General features: G+C 41.9%; 2 protein-coding genes across 2 annotated transcripts; both read right to left on the minus strand.

Annotated features, from left to right (window-relative positions):
• Positions 1-1,179: 1,179 nt before the first annotated feature.
• Positions 1,180-18,281, minus strand: tmem135 (transmembrane protein 135). The gene is made up of 15 exons (XM_080749909.1): positions 18,088-18,281; positions 11,693-11,820; positions 10,819-10,911; positions 10,310-10,343; positions 9,992-10,057; positions 9,435-9,481; positions 9,289-9,330; positions 8,819-9,001; positions 8,489-8,558; positions 7,592-7,759; positions 6,868-6,931; positions 5,810-5,886; positions 5,130-5,228; positions 4,420-4,487; positions 1,180-4,064 (listed from the first exon to the last, which is right to left on the minus strand). The coding sequence occupies exons 1-15, from the start codon at positions 18,259-18,261 to the stop codon at positions 3,929-3,931; spliced, it is 1,449 nt and encodes a 482-aa protein (XP_080606035.1). The 5' UTR covers positions 18,262-18,281; the 3' UTR covers positions 1,180-3,928.
• Positions 18,282-19,822: 1,541 nt separating this feature from the next.
• LOC308304673 (outer dynein arm-docking complex subunit 2-like) lies at positions 19,823-21,877 on the minus strand (the record flags this gene model as incomplete). Its single annotated transcript, XM_080749298.1, has 1 exon — positions 19,823-21,877. One exon carries the CDS (start codon positions 21,875-21,877, stop codon positions 19,823-19,825), a length of 2,055 nt encoding a protein of 684 aa, XP_080605424.1.
• Positions 21,878-22,272: the final 395 nt, after the last annotated feature.

Raw genomic sequence — 22,272 nt, forward strand, 5'->3', positions numbered from 1 at the left:
ACCACATTTGGATGACTTAATTTTAACGCATTTCTGCTTTATTAGACATTAGGCTTATATGAGAAAGAGGGAGGATGACATGCAATTCAGGCCATGAGCTGGTTCAAACCTGTGGCATTGTGATGAAGTCTGTTCCTGTGTAGGACACATTATTATATGGTTGAACCACAAGTGCACGATATAGCTTACAATTACCGTACATCATCCACATCATCTCACCCAATAATTTCCAACCTCACCATTAGTCTCAATAACAACAGCCTAATAGGACGGCTGAGTCGGCTGACCCTGCCGGCTTGAAATGTCCCACTCAGCAGCTTAGAAAGTGTGCCGTGCTATCAATCATAGGCTAAAGAGACAACTGACTGCTTGCTTGAACCAGTCCGCTCTGGAGTTCTGAAGCCACATTGTACCAACAATCATAGGCTAATGGACACCTGACATTTCTGGCTGGAAATGGTCCACTCAGCACATCAGAAACCACATTGCCTCAGCAAACAGGCACAACTATGTAATACGTATTGAACCAGGAACCATGGATTATCCAGTGAGTCATAAGATGGATAGTATTTATACTTTGGTGTCTCTCTCAACCCAAGGCCATTTCCTGCTCTACTCAGATTTGTGAAACCATCTTCATGGTCTAATGTAAGCCCTGGCTGACCACAAATCCACTACTCCCTTGGTAATGTATAGCGGTCAGGCGACAAATTCACAGCATCCAACTACCAGGCTGTTCTATGGCTTTTTACCTTCACTGGTCAGTGTCATTGTGGCAGGTGTCAATAGTCAAAGCATCTTTGTATCAGCATCAATTACAATCATGTAGATTGTCCATCTACTTCCAAAACAGATCAATCATAATGTAGATAGTTGATATGCTTGTCAGTTGCAGTGTTTAAGCTTGTCATCTACTGTAGTCCTACTGGCATAACTTAACTTAAATATTGCATTAACGAATGTCTAAATCACTTTTAGTTGCATTTGTGTGTAAATAAGCAAAAAATAGACATGTAGGCTAAAACATTATTTGGTCACTTTACAAGTTTATAACACTAGCACACACACTAGAGTGAAAATGTTTTATTATAAAGTCAATTATTTGTTTTTACATAAATTACAAACATTTACATCTTAATTGTTCTGATGATGCATGATACATTTGCTGTAGTTTATTTGTATATATTGCTTCATGTAAAACATCTCTCCTACATTCTACAGTTCTGTCGCATGGCGTTTTTATTTTTCTTTTCTTTCTTCTTCTTCACAACCACCAGTAGTCAGTTCAGTTGAGGGAATGGATACAGGTATTTCATTTTGTGTAATTAGCAAACTTCCATTTCAGCATTAATCCCCTGAAGACTTAGTTTACAGACAAGACAACACAAATGGTTGATCCTTTCTACAATGAAACCACCTGCAAATAATCTTCCAGGTACCCGGCGTAGTCCCACCATATCCTGATGGTCCACCTGAATACATGTGTTAGTAAAAGAACACAATTGTAGCTTTAATATTTATATAATCAAAATGTAAATAATGGTGGAAAAATGGGTCTTTACTCATCTTCACCGTTTAGTTAGTTCAGAAGTTTTATAACCTACTGTATTACTACTCTTAAAATATAATTAAAAGACCACATACAGTATATCTTAAAAAAATAAAGTGAGCCGTGTGTTGGTAGAAAATACTTGCTACTCTTGGGCATTAATCCACAGCAAGTCTGGGGCTTTCGTGAGCTCAAACAAAATGACCACGAGAGTTGCTCCTGAATTTAGGCATCTATCATTGTGGTATTCCTCTGGCCAAACAGTAGTTCTGAACTGCTTTCACTTCTGGTTCTTTACTGTACTTGATACATTTACGTGTAACAAACACATTATCTAATGATAGAAGGAGAAGAGAAAATTACAACTAGATGAACTCAGGCTCCACAAGCAACTTGGGGGTCATTTGGACTGTACAGAATAGCAATGTTAATTCAGTAAGGATAAGCAATTACACATTTTATTACATTATGCCACACAAATTATCCTGAGTGCTTATCTCAAACAATTTCACCTTGTCAGTCCTAGTGAAAATCACACTTGAGTCTGTGTATTGATATTGCAAAATGAATCATGAATATTAGTCTAACCAATCAAATAATGAAGGCAATTACGATAAACTCTCAGACTTGGCCAAGCACGCCACCACCCGCCTACTTAGAGGTAACGTCTAAATAAAACAAGCGTTAAAAATGAAGGAATCCTGTGGCATCGTTCCTCTAAAGAACACAATTGTACCGCTTTATAAAGCAACTCTCTGAAACAGGATTGAAGTGCTTTAAAAATTAAAGAAAATGCACAAAAGTACAATAAAGGCCACTACATACAACCAACATCTGAAGTTTGTTTGGACAGGGTAGGCTATAACTACAAAATTATGTAATTCAGAACTTCGGCAGTACCCCTAAAAACTTTAGTTTGGCTGTTCTTGCACCAACGAGATGTTCTGACTAGCCGAATAAAAGTTTGGATAGTGTGACTGATTGGTCATAAGGTGGTCACACATTCAAGGTGGGCATAATATACTGTATTTTAGTTTTGTTTCTGCAATCTGCCCAATGCTTCATTCTGCCAACAGTGAAAGCACCAATAGTTTTGAAGAGAGGTTGGCTGATTAGGTTATGCACTAGTAAACCTGCAGGAGGCGCCAACACCTCTGTAATCCCTCTCTCACTCTCTGAGTGACCTTGCACTAACACAAACTGTTGCACGAAATGGTGTGTGACAAATGTCCCACAGTACATCAGAGGGACATCCAGGTATTAAAACCAGCACTGACTGTACACTGAAGTAGGGGCCCCTGATGGCAAAGGCTCCATGTCCTTTATTCCTTAATCTGGATTTAGGAACAGCAAAAAAAAGGCAGCATTTGTGGGTCTCAGGGAATTAAATGTAAAAGTAAAAATCAAACCCAGTTTGAAGTGGAGCAGTGCATTTTAGCCGTTCATTTCATTAAGCAACAGTTTGCCCTGTGTGTGTGAGAGAGGAATGTGTGTGTGTGTGTGTGTGTGTGTGTGTGTGTGTGTGTGTGTGTGTGTGTGTGTGTGTGTGCGTGTGCGTGTGCGTGTGTGTGTAGAGTAGACACACCCACTCTGCTGCCAAATCTTGATTGTGGGACTGGAGAAATTCTTCAAGCACATGCGTGTGTATGTGTGTGTACACGCGAGTGTGTGTCTTGATTGTGGGACTGGAGAAATTCTTCAAGCACGTGTGTGAGTGTAGGTGTGCATGCGTGTGTCTTGGTTGTGGGATTTGAGAAATTCTTCAAGCACGTGTGTGAGTGTATGTGTGCGTGCGTGTGTCCTGGTTGTGGGACTTGAGAAATTCTTCAAGCACGTGCGTGCGTACGTGTTTGCGTGTCAAATGCTGCTCAACAGCACCACTTGAGGGTACCCAGCGGTATTGCAGCATTTGGTACTGCAGGGACATGACTACACACAAAGTCAAACAATGGAAGCGGTTAGCACTGCTCCAAAAAAACGAAAATGCAAATAAATCACCTCTTAATTTGGACTTCAGATTTATTTTACGGCAGTTACCCGTGCGTGTGTGTGTGTGTGTGTCTGTGTGTGTGTGTGTGTGTGTGTGTGTGTGTGTGTGTGTGTTCAGCCAAATTGTTTACGGCAGACAACACTGGGGTGAAGAAATACTGTAGTGTGTTTTGGATCAATCTGTTCAATTACAGCGTCTCTATACATAACTACAATTTCTGAGCTGCCATTGCAGCTTTCAAAACGTTCATGAGAAGACTCTGTGCTGTGTTTCATATGGATGTTAACACTGAAGCCAATGGGGTTGAACAGGGGGTCCTGGAGTCCCAGACCCCCTTGCTCCCTCCTGCACCTCCCACAGCCCCTCTGATCCCTAAGCCTTGTCCCAGGTCAGCCCAGGGTAATGTCAGCTCCTGGCGGAAGCACCGTGGTATAGCGGGGGTCCAGTTTGGGCACAAAGCCTTTAAAATCCCTAGAAGCCTGGGTTCCAAACACGTCCAGCACCTTCCGGTTCATCAGCGCAAACCTTAACACGGGAAAGGAATAGAGATTCTATAGAAATTCAATTGTCACTGTATATTAATTGTGATACATTATGGATACAGCTTTATACTTTCTCCCACAGTCTGAATCAAATGGACAAATTCACATTTTCCTGGTGGCGTTTCAAATGAGCCAACGTGTTTGATGTGTTGCCAGCAGCTGATTGCTAGACTTTTTCTTTGTCTATATACTCTTCTATATTCAACAACCCACTACTAAAAAGAAAGAAACCTGGATTGAAACTCAGATCTCCCACGTAGGAAACCAAACATTTAACACTCCCATATACAGTTCAAACAAAATAAAAACAAATACATACAAAGTGCATATTAACATACCTGCCCTGGGTTAATCGTAGAAGGAACTTCCAATAAGACGGTCGCAGGTTCTGCATTTCCATCACAGCCTGTGAGTTGGTGAGAGCAATAAAGTCAGAGAGGGAAATTAAAACCAGGCACCTCAAATGCTGCTATGTTAAGTCTACACACTATTCAACCAGTTACCATTAAAGAATCCTGAAAGGTTATGGCAGCGCCAAAATCAATAGGGTTCATTCTGCAAACTGACTATTACATTATGAGATTGGGTCGCTTCATGTAAATGTGCTCATTTGATTTGTGATCTTGTGAGAGTGGAGGTTTTGGCCCACAGTGGTGCTAGAGGAAAGACCATGGGGCAAACCAAATCAGTGGGGTTTATTCTCCTAGGAGCATAACAATTAATAGCCATGGAAATCCAGATATAGTTTTCAAAATACCGGTATTTTGTTTGGGATCAAAGTGACGGCAGAGAATTTCAGTACATTGCCATTCTTAGAGTCCTAAAAAAGGGTTAAAATTGCTTTCCTGACCTGAAGACAATACTGTAAGTTGTCCTGAGCATGAGACAATATCACTAGTGTTAAATCCACATGTAGAAAGGATAGGCAAAAATAAGCTTTGAGCTTCAGCCAGAAATTAATGTTGGATTACAGGGGGAAATGTTTTGTTATAATGTCGATGAGGATCGAAAATAAACTTAACTAAGCATGTGTGCTTTTATTACTTACAGCCTGAAAGCAAATGGCAGTGGAGATGGCATATATGAAGGTATCGGCATGTGGGAAATAGGGGAAGTGGCCAGCCTCAATACCCTTGAAGTACATGGTCTGTAGAGGGACAAACATCAAACATATGACTGTTACAGATACCAGACCGACAACACCTACATATGGCTTCTCTGAACTTGTTAACTGTTCTCTCTATGTCTGTCTGTGACTGTCTGACGGGCGGCGCAGTGCACGCCACACTGCACACAAAAATCATCAGTGTTCATTTATCCATTTTTAACTCCAGAGAGTGTATGCTAAATTGTTAACAAATGGACTGGCTGCCCATCTCTGTCCGTTTATCCTTTTGGCACGTTGGCATGTGTCAGTTAATTGATCCATCATTAACTTCAGATGGTTTGATGTCTAAATTATACATTTCAAGGATATTTACAAGCTGCATTACAAGGATAACCGCTACTTATACAGAATTGAAATAGTCAAATCTAAACAAAATATTATTTAAAGCACGTTCCAGGAAGAGGAACGTTGCTTTTTCCACAGTTGTCATGCAGTTCTACCCATGGGAATCTTACAGTACATCTTCTCAACAGCATGATTTGCTCTTTGCTGTGGATGTAGCGGCTGATGTTTCCGTAACAGAAACAATGCAATACAACGTACACAAAGCTTTCTCTTACCTCCACCAGCTTGGAGAAGAGGTACATAGATATTGATGTGCTTTTGTAGAAGAACATTGACGTGCCAGCCAGGAATCCTTTAGGAACACAACAAGGAAGTGAGGAAAGAGAGAAATAAATGTATAATCAATACTCAAGTTCAATATGTAATTTGCATATACCAGTAAGACTCCCTAATCGGGAGATAAGCGACCGTAGGTGGCTTATCTCCACAAATAGGGCAAAAATGTGTTTTTCCAAAATCTTCCTGATCCATGTTGATGACATGAGTGTAGACATGCTGTGTAGTGATATTCGTGATTTTAGGGCAAAAACTGTAGGAGCAGTGTCCAAAAATGTGTTTTAAAAATCGGCCTGAAGGTGGCGCTAGAATAGGGCCATGTGAGAAATGAGGGGTGGGGTCTCCGCGTTGCCTTGGCGGACGAAACCTAAGATATCAATTTATTTTAGTAGTTACAGTATAACGTGTCGTGTGCATTTGGTAAAAATCTGTGAGAGGCACACTGCAGACAAAAATAATAATGATCTGCTTTGGACAAATCTTGGACAATTACAGCCTCTCCACACAAACAATCCTACTGCATAATAACCACAATTTCTGAGCTGCTGTTACAGTTTTGAGTCTGCAGATAGAGAGCGAGAAGGAGAGAGGAGAGAGTGAGAAAGAGAGAGATAAAGAGAGTGAGAGCTAAAATCTCCTGAGAATTCCTGTTAAGAGACCTGGGGCCATATGCATCAAACTTGTGCAGACTGCATATATTGCATAATGTTCATTGAGTTTCTCATCAGATGTAGAAAAAGATACGTAGACTTCTTGATCAGGTGACGGTGAAATTAATGTGGAATTATGTGCATGTATCCACTCCATTTTTACCCCAAAATGGTCTTAAAACTCCCACAATTAACCCATTCCAAAATGTATTGGACTCAGAACACAGATCACACTGAGTGCAAATTGTACATCCCAACCTTTGTGAAGATTTTGCTTGATATATCTGACTTGTGGTCTTGCAGGAATTCTTTTTTATAATTGGACAGTTAATGATGCTGTAACTTACCAGCGATGATTGCATGGAGCTCATCGTCAATGTTACGCATCCAACGCAACAAGCAGCTCGTTCCCTGAGTTAAAAGAAGGTTAATTGAAGACTCACTCTCCAGCAGAGAAAGACAGGAGGAAATTTAAGAGAACATAAGCTGAGTATGGGCTACATGAGCTGAAAAGTGGGATCACAATATTTATAGACCACAAATCGATATTCTATTCTCGACAAATTTCGATTGTTTGTATTTATAAAAACCTTTGTTTTCTTCTTCTTTTGAAATATTTTCTTTCACATCAGGATGTAATGATCATTATACTCAAAGCAATAAAACACATACAATATCTCCCAGACTCTCTCCCCAGTCAGAGTTCAGAGTTTGAATGAATGTAGAATTATATGCAGGATCTAATTATTTGCATTAAGATGTGAGGGGACCTAATTTAACAGACTAAATATTTGTTTAATTGTAAAAACCTCTCGATGGCACCCTTGCCTAAGGTTGCATACCCCTGATCTATGTTTAGTATGCTAGCATATTGTGAAAGCAGACTCTTGTGAATAATACATAATTTTCAGCTTAAAAGAATATAAAACATCAATATGTTGCATTCAGGTTTCTTAGTGTGCAATAGATTCTCCTCTTTTTAATATTCTCTGTACTTGAGTAGACAGTAGATTCCATTCTTTTAAAAGAAGAGTGACTAGAGGTAGACCGAGTCAGGTGAGAAAAACATACCTTATATATACTGACAAAAGAGCCCAGGAAGGCCCCGAGCTGGAAGTTCTCCTTGTTGTAGAAGAGCGAGGGGAGGCGGGAGGGCTTGGTGAACACCTGCCTGAAGGCAGAGGGGACTTTGAGGCAGCATTGGATCAGGTAGCCCACACTGAACATCCTGACAAATCCCTAGACATAGAAATACAATATACATTTATGTTTACAGTTGCATTTAGCCCAGGGGTCTTCAATGTTCTCAGGCCAAGGAACCCTTAGTTGAGAGAGAGATGAAACAGGGACCCCCACACATTTTTCATACAGTAGATTCCATATAGTTTCATTATGACAGCACAATCATCATTGTAATTTGGATTCATGTCATTTTGTTTTCAGATACGTATTTATCACTTGAACTGTCAATACTTAACTTGACATTTCACTCTGTACTTAGTCAGCTCTTTTTCCCCTCTACACCAAACGTCTTTGCCGAAAATAGCCCATCTACAAGCTCACAACTCCTCGCAGCGTGAGGCGTTGTGAGCTTGTAGATCTGCTATGTTTGGCTTAAGTTCTCAGAATATGGACGTGTGGATTTAAGTGGTCAATATAAAAAAGGAGGAAAAAAGCTTCTATCACACAAAGATTTGGAGGACCCCCATAACTCTGAGGACCCCCTGGGGGTCCCGGACCCCCTGTTGAAGACCCTTGATTTAGCCAACTTATTACGTACAGTGAGTGAGTGTGTAGGTAAGGACTGGGTGCCCTGCTCGACCTCACTTCACTACGACTGCAGTGGCAGTTGAGCCTGGGCGCTATACGACAGTATCTACAGTAAACACCCAGTTCAAACTGCACTGAAAAGTGTTGCATCAATTATGGCATCAACCAGGTGATCAAATAAGTAAGGAATGCTCTTACTTTGACACAGTAGGCGATGCAGTTGTCCTGGTAATGTTTACAACATCTATGCCTGGGCCCTCGCTTGCATCTGGATTCCAGAAAAAATAACAATAAAATAGGTTTACAACTGTGCACATCATATTTCCATATGCTTGGATAGGTGTGATAAAAAGACAAGGGAGCACATGGAAATGATATCAGTCATTGTACAATAATGTGAAAATTACGTTTACAATATCATATTATTAAGTTCTATTGTGTTAGCGTGCACACTGCATAGTGTATATGCATAGTCTATAGAATCAAGTCCATGATAAATGAATGGTTTAAATGTGTGTACCCCCTCACATTGATTCTAGCAGCCGTCTAGTAAAGGAAAGCAGATCTTTCCTACTGGAGCCAGGGCGTTCTTGTGCCTCTCTCGATATCTCAGACCTCTCGGTCTCTATGGCAGGAATCCTCTCTGAGGGCACGTGGCTTTGTTCTGGTGTGATGGCGTGACTTGGAATCTCTTCCTTCCCAACAATGAACCTGATGGAATAAATGAATCGATAAAAAGACAGTATGGTTATGGTAAGCTCTGGATCTACAATATGATGTTATCAACCAACATCACATACACTGCAGTATAGTGCAGTGATTCTCTGCTCCTTGTGCTGTGTCCCAGAATCCTATTAGGTTTCTTTGTATAACATTCTGTGTATTAGGATTTTAGGAATTAGGCCAATGCAATAAAACTATGGTGGAAGATAAAATCAGCAACAAGAAGATAAAAGCCTCTTGTTTAAAACAAATCAATGGTGAAGTTCATGACTTACTTTAATGCAGAAAATGCAAAGCCATTGAGACCGTCTTTACTCCTGAAAAAAAGCAAAACATTAAATGGCAACTGTTGCTTCTGATAAACCTAACACAACCAAACAAATTATTGGATTACACCAGAAAGCTTCATTGTTCCGCTTACCTGAAGAAGAACATGTAAAGTGATGCCGTTATGCTGAACAAGAGCACCTGAAGAAGAACAAAAACAGAGTGATCAGACACAACAGTTGCAATACAGACACGCACACAATGTATTTGTTGGACAAACAGTAACAGAAGATCCAGGGGCTCACATTGTGAAGATACTTGGTTCCAGTCCCTCACCATGCTTCTTCAAAACATGTTCCAAATCTTTTTTTTGGGGGGGGGGGCTGTGCTGTCTAAAATTATCATTGCTATATTCTGCAAGGTCCTATTTCACTGCGACCAATGTGCACTTTGTAGGGAGGCTTAACAAATGAATTGTATTTGTTTCATGTTGAAACAAGTGCCAAATCAAATTCCTTATAAAGTGCCAACTGGCAAGACAAAGTCCTTTTAGCCAAGAACCAAAACAAATTGCTTCTTGGCAAGTGCTAATACAATTTCTTTGTGTTAACAACTGATGTATACCTTTGTACTTAAAATATATATATACACCATAATCAACTTTTCTGTTTTAATCCGACACTGTACAACACCCACCCGCCACCACCTTACCTCTCCATGTTTGAGGGGGTTGATGAGGCCTCGCGTCACTGCCATGCGGAACAATGTCTCAGTGGCCTGTCAGCAAGATTAGAAAGCATAATTACACAGGAAAATGGGTCTATACAAAATTCAAACGCTCCCATCCGATAAGATTTGCTTTACAGTAGGAAAAGGAGATCTGAGGAACGTCTCTCAAAAACAACCAATCACAATTAGACTTCTCTCTCAAACAACCAATAAAGGTTTAGATAAAAGTCAGATTTTGATGGTTTTTCAGTCATTTCTAGGATAATCGGTAGGTACAGCACAGCAAAGAGCAGTTCTTACCAGGTTTGTCATGTATATTGTCAGCAGTCCTCTCCTGAAAGTAGGAAAACAGAGACAAACTTAAACTGATATATAGGGGCTCAACCAGTCAATGTGCTGCCAACATAATGGGTTTGATTCCCCCTCAGGTTGCAGCCCTCACTTTCCTGTCTGCTATATTTAAGTAGCCTAGACTTTTATCCAGAAATATGCTACTTGGGCATTAGCCAGATTACTAATTAAGGCAAAAAATATATATAAATATAAAGATATTAGAAAAGGGAAAAGCTGTCAGTTCCAAATGTTAGCTTGTGTTGTGACGAATAACCTATATTGAGTGTGTGACCGCTTTTCTGCAACTAAGAAAACTCTTTAGAATGTATATATTGGTACAAAGATATATTGGTACACAGATAACATTTCAGACAATATGAACATTGAAGTATGTGCAATCAATAATCTTTTATAGAGTACACAAGATGATGACAAAGATGGACAAGGAGAAAACAGAGAAGACAGGAACCTCTTACCTGCTCTTGCGTTCAATGAGGATGGAAATATAGGAGGCAGGGAGAGCCGCACCAAACCCGGCAGACCAGGGAAAGAAACCTCCAAGCATCTTCCTGAGTGGGAAAAACGTTATCAATTACAAATCTAAACAACTTTTGATTTAGTAAGAATACATTAAATCATGAAATTATTATATCCTATAAAAGTAAATCCTTTGTATTAGTGAACAGCAGATCAACGACTCTTTCGCAACAAATGGTAAATGGTGCATTTATATAGCGCTTTTATCCAAGGCGCTTTACATATATTGTGCATTACATTCACCCATTCACACACACATTCATACACCGGTGGCGGAGGAAACCATGCAAGGCACAAACCTACTCACCGGGAGCAATTAGGGGTTCAGAGTCTTGCTCAAGGACTCTTCGACATTAACTCAGGGGGAGCCCGAATTCGAACTGGGAACCTTTCGGGAACCCTTCGTGCTTCCCTTCGAACGGTTTTCCCCCAAGCACCATCGATTGAATACACATTATTCTAATTGAATATTGTCATTGTCGGGCAGAAACCTTGTATCTCAAAGTTTCAAATGAGTATGTTTTTTCGTTGTGTGCTTGCAGATCAGCTATTTTCACGGTTTTAAATCATTTTTATAATGATAACTACAAAACCAAGGGTTTTGGACATACAAGGTTTCCACCCGACAATGATTGAAAAGTCCATGTCGTATCTGTGAACAACAGATCAACAGCTCTTTCGCAACAAGAAAAACAAGGGTCATTGACAGGCCTTGAATGTGTGACTGATCGTGTGTGTGTGTGTGTGCGTGCTTGTGTGCGTGCGTAGAGGGAGATAAGGGGCAATTGGGAACATACAGTCGGATCTCTATACCTGAGAATGCAGAAGAAAAATATATAGAGTCCTCCATTGGCAGTGAGGAATGAAGTAGACTGTAAGATCTCAGGGAGAAGCCTCTTCAAATAGTAGTCCTTTTTCCTTCTCCTTAAGATGGCTGCAATCTGCAACGCACAAACAACAGGCCCACAGTTACTACTAGTGCTATCGCCTTGAAATCTAATCAGGAGGACATCTAGCAGCAGTTGCTATGTCATCTACTGTATGAGAAGCGGCGTTTTTATTATTTGCAACAGTTGAACTATGACACTTGTTGTGGATTGAGTAATTTTGTTGCATGCAGCACAGAGGGGAGACACACAGAGAAGTCAATGTGAGTGCGCTTAGGAGTTAGAAGAGCAAAAGGCTATCTATACAGAGGGTAAAAAAGACATTCCTGTGCTGAGGATCGAGATAGACACAATCTCCCCATGACCTCTCACATACATAAATATGTGACCAAGTATATACTTAACGTAATAAGCATCTAAATATGTGATATACTTACTTCTTCCACAACCTTAAATTCTACTCTATGTTGGGACCTTTGACCACTGAACAGTGAATTACTGCATGTATGTGAAAGTGTCTGGCCCATCATATTTACAACCTCACAAGTGAGCCTGAAGCTAGTGTACAATATCCATCGAGGCAGTTACCTCGCCTGCACCTCTGGAAGTTCTGTGTGTGCACTGTCTATTAGGCTATGTAGTCACTGGGTTTGGACAATCCAGTCAGACAGACAGTGGTGATTTGAATCATTTTTGTAATTATGTGTACAGTACACACCATCCATGTACCGGAGCAAAAGCAGCACCTCGCCAGAATGTCATGTCAGGCACTTCTCAATGCCTTTCACTCATCATTATTATTAAATCTGGAAACAGATTTCAACATTTCGTTGTTGTTCTGGCGCCACATACAGGGGACCTATTTGCCTATTGGCTGTCGCGGCCCCCCAGACAATGGGGGGGAAGGGGGGAAAAGAACTGCATTAGAGCCAATCGCAGGCGAGTTTAACGCTCCTCCAGACTATGGGTTACAAACGGCAACGGGAGTAGAGATGGGATTTATGGCTCTTTGAAGTGAGCCGGATCTCTGGAATCCGTTCCTTTCAAAGAGCCGTTCAAAAGACTGGCTCATTCTAGTTACTATAGCTACTTACTTTGTAGATTTTGATTATAATTACAACAAATAACTTATACAACCCTGTATACATTTATTTCTGACATATATATAGGTACATACCTGCCATTTGAAAATAGCCGATCTACAAGCTCACAATGCGTCGCGTTGCGACGCATTGTGAGCTTGTAGATCTGCTATTTTCAAATGATTTTTCTACATTTTATTAATTGGGAAAACCTGTGAAACAGGACGTTCTGCATAATGAGTACTTTCTACTATATTTTGATACCCATACTTTTGTACATTTACTCAAGTACATTAACATTCATAAATAAGGATAACGTGCCCACATAACCCCTCTTCTTTTTGTTGCGGTCCATTTTATGTTGTATTTTCCCAAAACATTTTTTTTCCATTTTTATTTTATTTCATGTTTTTTTTATTGTGTTATGTAGGTGGTGGGTGTTTGTGGTGGTGGTGTTTAAAAAAGATGTAAAAAATAAATAAAAAGAAAAGAAAATTATTGCAACTATGGACATAAAATGTGAATTATGAATTGAAATCATTGCAATAAAAAGTATATATATGGGGCTTTTAAGCCGTGACATCATTTTGTAGGCAGAGGAGAATCTGCCCCCAGAGCATTTTCTGTCCCTCGCTATTTCAAAAAACAACGACTAAAAAATAACGACTAAAGTATCATTCTTCTAACACTTTCCTTTCAACAACAAAGAGAAGAAAAATGTGTAAATAGTAAAAATAGTAAAAAGATTCACGGAAACTGGGGGCAGAAATTCTCCTCTGCCTACAAAATGATGTCATACTTAACAGCCCCTATATATATATATATATGTTACCGGATGTTTGGGTAACTCAGGACATTCTATGTAAGAGCGCTTGTTTTGTCGTTCACCACACACCAATCACCACCAGGTGGCGACGACAGCCCATAGAGTTATAATGCGACAGCCATTCACTAGTGAAGGCGCTGACGTCACTCGTTTGCGACTCTTTCTTTATTTACTAGCCTAGCCTAGCCTAGCCTAGCCTAGCCTAGCCATTAGCTCCATTGTAGTCACTTGGACAGGGCGTTTATCGTGGGCTTGCCCAGGCCTTACGGCCTGGGCATAAATATAACGATTGCATTCACCACGGCTTCGTAACTCGCGCCGGCCCTGGCCCGCTCTTCGCGGCCACTCGCACCTGCGGTGCTCGGGGGCGAAGAGCAGGACCAAGGTCCGCTGGCCTGCGCGCCGCTTGCAATGTCGTGGACAATCGAGCGGCTCCGTTCCGCCCCGTGCTGCACGACGAGTGCTCCGTTTCTCGACCGTCCTGTTTCTCTAACAAACCGTGACATATGTTATATATATATATATATAAAAGTATGTTAACAATCCAAACTTCTACTGTGGCAGAGTATTTCCACATTGATTGCAGTATTGATATTTGTACTTATGTAAGGGAATTGCCTACTTTTCCCCACAACTGTTCATTTAGAAAGGAACGGCTCCTTACTGCGAACAGGATCCCATCGTTCATTTCAAAGAGCCGTTCAAAAGACTCGATTCGTTCTCGAACGTCCCATCTCTAAACGGGAGCCAGAGAGAAAAGACTCTGCAGCTGTAGATCGGCTATCATTCTTTGTGTTATGCAACCAAATGTTTATTATACAGAGAGAATCATACACGTGTTGGACAATAAAAACATTGACAGCCAGGGGGAAAAAAATCCATGAAGGACACGGAATGCAACTCGCCGTTGGAAAATTGACTTATTAGACTATTCTGGATGTGTGGCTAACGGCTAACGCTAACGTTAGCTAGCGCTAGCTGCAGGCTAACGCAGGCATGTTATACACAATTACTCATGGAATAAAACGGTGACCCAACTCTATGTTTGCTCTTCTACAAGCTCACAACGCGAGGAGGTTAAGTCTGTCAGAACCGTCAGATTATCTTCTGACTGAAGTTACACAAACACTGATTATGCTACATTTAGCACTGTTAGCCCGACCAATTTAGATAGGGCACGACACGAGTCACGGTGTAAATGATCGTATTAAATAATACGATCATTACGGGACATTCTGCTGGAGCGTACCCTATGGTGACATCCGTGAGCCTTCACTAAGCAATTTATCTTTGTAATCTGACCGTTTGTGTAGACGTACGTAGCAAATTGGTTAAACTGCTCAACAGCAGATTGTGTTGAATTCACGGTTGGCGCAGCGTAGCGTCTTTACATTTAGCCCAATAATGCTAATCTACAAAGCAATCCATCATGAATGACAAGCCTATACTATTGTTGCATTTAGGCTCTTTATTAAACTATAAGCCTGTGTTTTATTGCTACACAATAATGGTAAATAAAGTAGCTTACTCTAAAATAATCCATCCATCCATCCATCCATCTTCAACCGCTTATCCAGTTCCTTAATAATAATAATTAAAACCAGTAAGACTCCCTAATCGGGAGATAAGCGACCGTTGGTCGCTTATCTCCACAAATAGGCCAAAAGTTTGTTTTACCAATTATCAACATCAAGACATACGGGCAGTTGACAGTTTGACATGGTTACTCATTGAAGTTGAATCTCCATATATGGAGATAACCTACGCATCACACTAAGTCTGACCTCACCAGCCCATATTTGGGCATGAGCAACTTATGTCTCCATATATAGAGATATGATGACATCACACAGTCCTCAGCCGATGATGTGGCGTGATGTCATACAATACACAAACGAGCCCTACAGTATAAAGGGGCAATTCTTGCCAGGAAAGAAGCATTTCTTCGACTCAGACCTTATCGCCAGGGTTGGCTTATAGCAGCTGTCAGTAGGACCATATATGGATTCTGTTAGTGTGGATCTCCTAACAGGGCATCATCTGGGATACAATCCCTTTTATGCCCATATATGGAGATCCCTAACAGAATCCCTTTCATGCCCATATATGGAGATCCCTAACAGAATCCCTTTTATGCCCATATATGGAGATCCCTAACAGCATCCCTTTTATGCCCATATATGGAGATCACTAACAGCTAACAGAATCCCTTTTATGCCCATATATGGAGATCCCTAACAGAATCCCTTTTATGCCCAAAAATGGAGATCTCTAACAGAATCCCTTTTATGCCCATATATGGAGATCCCTAACAGAATCCCTTTTATGCCCATTATGGAGATCCCTAACAGAATCCCTTTTATGCCCATATATGGAGATCCCTAACAGAATCCCTTGTATGCCCATATATGGAGATCCCTAACAGAATCCCTTTTATGCCCATATATGGAGATCCCTAACAGAATCCCTTTTATGCCCATATATTATGGAGAAATCCCTGCTCTGAGTATCTGACATCAGTGTGATGTCACCTGTTTATGCCCATATATGGAGATCCCTGCTCTGCGTATCTGGTTACTATGGTAAACAGTTGGTTGCTAGGGTAAAAAAACACGGTTGCTATGGTAAACAGTTGGTTGCTAGGGTAAACAGTTGGTTGCTAGGGTAAAACCATGGTTGCTAAGGTGGTTGCTAACGTACACTAACAGACCAGCAACAACAGACTGTTGCCACAGCAACGTACACAAAGGTTTGTGTACACATGTGGTGTGATGTCATACTGATGCGGAGATATGAACAGGGCAAAGGTGTGACGTGTGACGTGTGACGGACGGACGGACGGACGGACGGACGGCCGGTGGAGGTTTTCATAGTAAACTGCTCCCTGACGGTCGCAACCATGGTTGCTAAGGTGGTTGCTAACGTACACTAACAGACCAGCAACAACAGACTGTTGCCACAGCAACGTACACAAAGGTTTGTGTACACATGTGGTGTGATGTCATACTGATGCGGAGATATGAGCAGGGCAAAGGTGTGACGTGTGACGGACGGACGGACGGACGGCCGGTGGAGGTTTTCATAGTAAACTGCTCCCTGACGGTCGCAATAAACAATACTAATGATTATAATTGCGACCGTCGCAGTTACTATGAAAACCTCCACCGCCTGTCTGTCCGTCAGTCTGTCTGTCACGTCACATCACACTTTTTTGCCCCTATCCATGTGAAATTTTCCACACACAATCCTTGTCTGCCAATCCACAACCTCCACCCTTCCAGGGACCCCCGCAGCTCCAGGGACCCCCGCCAAATTTTTTAAAACACATTTTTGAATACTGCTCCTACAGTTTTTGCCCTAAAATCACACAAATCGCTACACAGTATGTCTACACTTATCTCATCGACATGGATCTGTCCCATATAGCGCCACCATCAGGTCGAGTTTTTAACACATTTTTGGACCTAAACTTTTTTTTTTCTAAAAAGTTTTTTTTTCAAACTTTTTTTTTTTTCAAAAACATTTTTTTTTCAAACTTTTTTTACACTAACTTCAACACACCAATCCACCAGATTTTATATTGACTGTGTGTCAATTCTTGTTATTACCAGTGAATTGGCAAGACAATCTGGACTTCACGTACCATGTGATGTGCTCTTAAAGTTGTTCCATGAATCGTAACACATTGCCATTGTTAACACCAGTGGGGTAAACTAAAGTAACTAAGTACATTTACTTAGGTACAGTACTTAAGTACAATTTTGAGGTATCTATTTGTACTTTACTTGAGAAATTTCCAATTTCAAATACTTTTATTTCAGATCCAAATGTTGTACTTTTACTCCATTGCAATTATTTCAACACTAGTCACTATAGTTACTTCGTAGATTTTGATTATTGCGAAACATACATCAACTACTTCAGCCTGTATGTGTGAGCTGTGATCTGTGAGCTGTGATCTTACACAACATTGTGAGCTTGTAGATCTGCTATTTTCAAAAAATGTTTGTACATTTTAAAACTTGAAATGGGACATTGTGCACCCTAACCCTAAACCCACAATTATATTTTGGTGGTAATACTTTTGTACATTTACTCAAGTACATTTTGATTACCGGACTTTTACCAGTACTGTAACAGATTCTTCTATTCTATTCTATTCTATTTTGCAGTTTTGATCAAATTGAGTACTTTTCCCACCACTGGCTAACACGGTGTATCTAGGGGACATTCTGAAGGCCTGCCCTGCAGGCAATGCAATGTACATGCATGAACTTGAGCCCTCATATTATGCTGTCTGTTTGACAGCTACCTCACCCGCTGCCATGTTTACTACTTGCTGGGTTAGCCTGCGTTAGCTTCTGTGGCTCGCCGTAAAGCCCAGTGTCTGATGCACAAAGTGGGGGGACTTACCACATAGAGGGGAGCATAGATCTTAAAGGAGACCTCTAGAGCCCCTCTCGTCACTTCGAGGGTCGACTGAATGCACGACGGGTTCCAGGTATGTCCTATCTCGTAGCAGCTGTGCGGTATCTTGCTGAGGGCAGCCATGTCTGTAGTCGTGGTGGACTGGTGATCCCCACACATACACACACACACCCGAAGCGATCCGCGTCCAAGCTGTGTGTGCTGTGCGTCGTGCGCGCGCCCTCGCACCGGGAACGCGTCGCGGATCCTCGTGTGTTCCCCTGTCAGTCCACCAGATGTCCTCATTTCTCAGTATGTATATGGGTTTGGGCCAGAGGTCAGACTCAGGGGACAGACTGACTGGGCGGGTACTTCATACTTCATAGTCTGTCTGTCTGTTTGACTTTGACTCTGTTTGATTTATTGAATACTTTATTAGAAGTTTGCATAGGAAAAGGTACAGGACACGACAGTACAGTTCACTGACGCGTGATGACACATGGTCAACTAAAAGGATAAACGCCACAAGAAAGCTTTTACACAGTAAACTAGAGACTTTATGATACCCATTTTCTTCTGGACACTGTTCACAAGGCGTGGTCATGCAGCCAGCAGTTGTTCGCTACATGATACATCAAACACTCAACACTCACATGTTTTTGTAGAACTGCCTTACAGCCCCCATGCAGCACCCCAAAACAAACATCTTTGTCCCAATGATGGTGACAGAGTGATATGCTGAAGCAAGTCCTGTGTTATTATTAAGACCAGACCATTGTGATGGTGTCCAACCTGTAGATGTCATTAGTGCATGTCCTTTTTTTCCCTCTAGTCTACACCAAACCTCTTTGCCGAAAATAGCCAATTTAGATGAAGAGACCGGTGGGAAAGGAGAAAGAGTTCCAGGGTGTCCCCAGCGAAATGTGTTACAGTGGCTATTTAAAAATAGCAGATATACAAGCTGAATAATTTGTAATTTCTTCAACACAAATCTTCTCTTCTGGGGGATCCCTGACACAAAACAGTCAGTTTTTTAGTAGCCTATTTGCTAGATAATCTGGATTATTTGAGGGTTATATAGGCTTTACTATTTCCCTACAATACATTTGCTTTCATTTGTACCAAGGAACAATGGGGAGCGTGTCGATATTGCGACATAACATTTGTTCATTCCATTTGTTCGACGTGGGTGAATGTTAACCTGATGAAATGCTAACCAGCCGATGCTGGTGAATGCTAATCTGGTGAATGTTAACCACTATGCCTAAACCTAACGCAAACCCTAACCTCAGTAAAACTAAAACCTAACCCTAAAACCTAGCCCTAACCATTAGTCGAAATAATGAAACATAGCTAATAGCAAGAGGTTATATAAATTATTCTATTAGCTTTAGCTTATCTTAATGTATAATGTCATATATTATAAATTCAATAATTTTCTAAAAATGTGTTTTTTAACCTACCAACCAACACCAATGTCTGCGCTGAAACCCAAACATATTCTCTCAACTTTAGCTAGGTATTATAATGTTAAATGTATGGCAAAAAAAAGAAAAAAATAATTGCCTCCTTTTCGTCGAAGTAGATCCTTTCTCTCCACATGCCAGCTACTGTATGATCCTTGGCAGCCATTTCATTACAGAAGTTCAATCGATTGTGTTCCATCACAAAGAATATTCCCTCATGTTCATTCTTCTGTTCTTCCATGGCTGTAAGCTTCTGTTTTGCAAAGAGGAACCTTTTACTCAACCTCTTTAGAACCACCAGAAGATGCATCTGTAAGATCATCTGCTTCGGGGGTTGACTGATTGTTGATGGAGTCTGCTGTGATATCCTGATGTGAACCTGCTTGCTGCAGATCCATCTCATCATGTTGAGGCTCTGACTCCTCTGAGCCCTGTCCTGAATCATCCTCTGGCTCTGATAATATATTAGTGAGGCTGTTTGGTGTCTGGGTGTTGAGATCTTTTGGAGTTAACCGTGTTGGGCCTTTCGCATTGATTGTGGTCTGGCGACGGATGTTGGCCATGCAGCCGGCAGCAGCCTCCTGGAGGACCTCGTCTCCGGAGCAGATCAGAGACAGTAAGAGCTTCACAGCTCCATACAGGTGCATGGTGAAGCAGTGGCTGGGCTCCTTGGAGAGCTCAAACAGGGCCTGCACCGCAGCACGGTGGACTGAACTGTCAGTGGAGTTCAGGTAACATACCAAGTGGGCCACGGACTCCTCCCCAAATGACTCCCTGTTGTTGCCGTGCATGCAGCATGCAGCAATGGCGTCAGACAAGTGGCGACGGAGACCGTCATCAACTGTGTCCGTCAGCTCGGCAAGCATTGGCATAACCCCCTGGTCGGTGATACGAGCCAGATTCTTCTTATCCTTGGCTATTCTGGCTATGGCGGCACAAACACTTACCAGCACTTCGTGCTTTGGTGACTTCAGCAACTTAACAAGGACTTCCAATCCACCTTCAAAGGTGCGCACCATTAACGCAGCATCCTTTGAGTTATCGATGCATGGACAAATGGCCCATGCAGTACTGGCTTGGACATGTGCATTAGGGGTATCCAACAAGGACCAGAGCTTAGAAAACCCTTTAAGGCTGTCAATAATCTTCATGTTAGACCTATCTTTGGCACAGGCGCCCACCGCTTTGACCGCATTCACAAGCAGTGCATCGTTGGATCGAGTGAGCAGTTTGACCAGAGGCTGAATGCCTCCACACTCGCCAATGGTGGATCTGTTGTCAGGCACCTGGGCACACTCGGCCAGAGCTCCTACCACATTGACCAGCACCTCTTCCTCAGTCTGCTCCATAAGCAGGCCAACTAGCTTCTCCGGGGCTTTGTACTTCTGAAATTCAGCCACATTCACCATGCTGATGGAACACTTCCAGATGGCTCCGGCGGCAGCTGCCAGGAGCAGCTTATTGTCCACATGGCTCAGCAGGGACACCAGGGGCTGCAGGCCCTTGTGCTTACGCACCTCATCAATGATGCGCTTGTCCTTACTTGCACACTTAAAGATAGTACGGGCACAGTGCATTTGAAGCGCTTGGTTGTCAAATCTGAGGGATTTGACCAGGCCCTTGATCATGTCCTTCCGAATGGCATTTCTGTAGTGTCTTTCTGAAGCACACTCCTCCAGGATGCCCACCACAGGAATGAGCATGTTCACATGGGGGGACATGAGCAGGCGTGCCAGCACGGGCATTCCCCCGGCCTTTTGGATAGCCCTCTTATTCCTTGTACTCTTGCTACAGCTCCACAGCGCCAAGGCAGCACACCGGGCCACCTCCACATCTTTCTTCTGTTTGTCTGTCAGCTTGGCAGAAAGGGGGATGCATTCCAGCATCTCCAACAGTATCTGAATGCCTTTAGCCTGCCTGACAGTATTCCTGGCTCTGCCAAACTTGGCTACATTGGCGATGGTCTCGGCTGACAGGGCCTTGAGGTCCTTGACCGGCAAGTCCAGGATCTTCACCATGGTCTGAAGAGAACCCAGGTCGGTGATGAGACGTGCGATCTGAGGGTTCTGACTGATCTCCCTCAGGATCTTCAGAGAGCCAATTTTGCATCTGATGTCTTCTGTATTCAGCAAGTTAACAAGGACTTCGATGCCATCTACATCCCAGATGGCCAGTTGGGACATCTCCTGCAATAAATCAAACTCCCTAATGGAGCACAGAGCAATCACAGTGGCTGTTGGGTTGCCTATCCTAATGTATTTCACCAGCTTTTGGATCTGCCAGTACTGCTCTGAGGGCAGTTTGATGCTGTTCTTCATGGAGGCAGACATCTTCCTTTCATAGTGATGCGTTATGATAGCGATGTGTTTCACCTTACAAAAGGCTGACCAGTGCTTTCGTCTTACGTCACATACAACGCGAAACATTGCCATGCATGCCTGACAATGCCGATTTGTGCAGTCGCCATTTCAGTTTTTCCATCAATATTATGTTTATGCATACAGTATGCATGCAATATCCTCGAAGTCCCCTCTTTAGTCTGACCAAGTGCCAAAGGCCCATGATCCTCCTCCATACGAATGAAGTCCATTAGGGAAAGTCCAGTCTATTTTAGGCATTTGTAGATAACAGGCACTTTTGAAAGTTCAACATTTTTCAAAACTCAAAGTGATGTTTTCCAGTTTCTTATCAAACACCCTTAAACAGTTGCAAAACTTTAAATCCA

This window comes from Nannobrachium achirus, assembly GCF_963921795.1.
Source record: "Nannobrachium achirus genome assembly, chromosome: 19".
Lineage (NCBI taxonomy): Eukaryota > Metazoa > Chordata > Actinopteri > Myctophiformes > Myctophidae > Nannobrachium > Nannobrachium achirus.

Bases quoted from the DNA above. Each gene is read 5' to 3' on its own strand.
- tmem135 (XM_080749909.1), bottom strand. From the start codon at position 18,261: ATGTGTGGGGATCACCAGTCCACCACGACTACAGACATGGCTGCCCTC. The intron at 10,912-11,692 runs GTATAGAGATCC...TTTCCCACTCAG, and splicing joins TTTTTCTTCTGCATTCTCAG to GAAGATGCTTGGAGGTTTCT. The intron at 10,058-10,309 runs GTAAGAACTGCT...TCTTGCTGACAG, and splicing joins CAATATACATGACAAACCTG to GCCACTGAGACATTGTTCCG.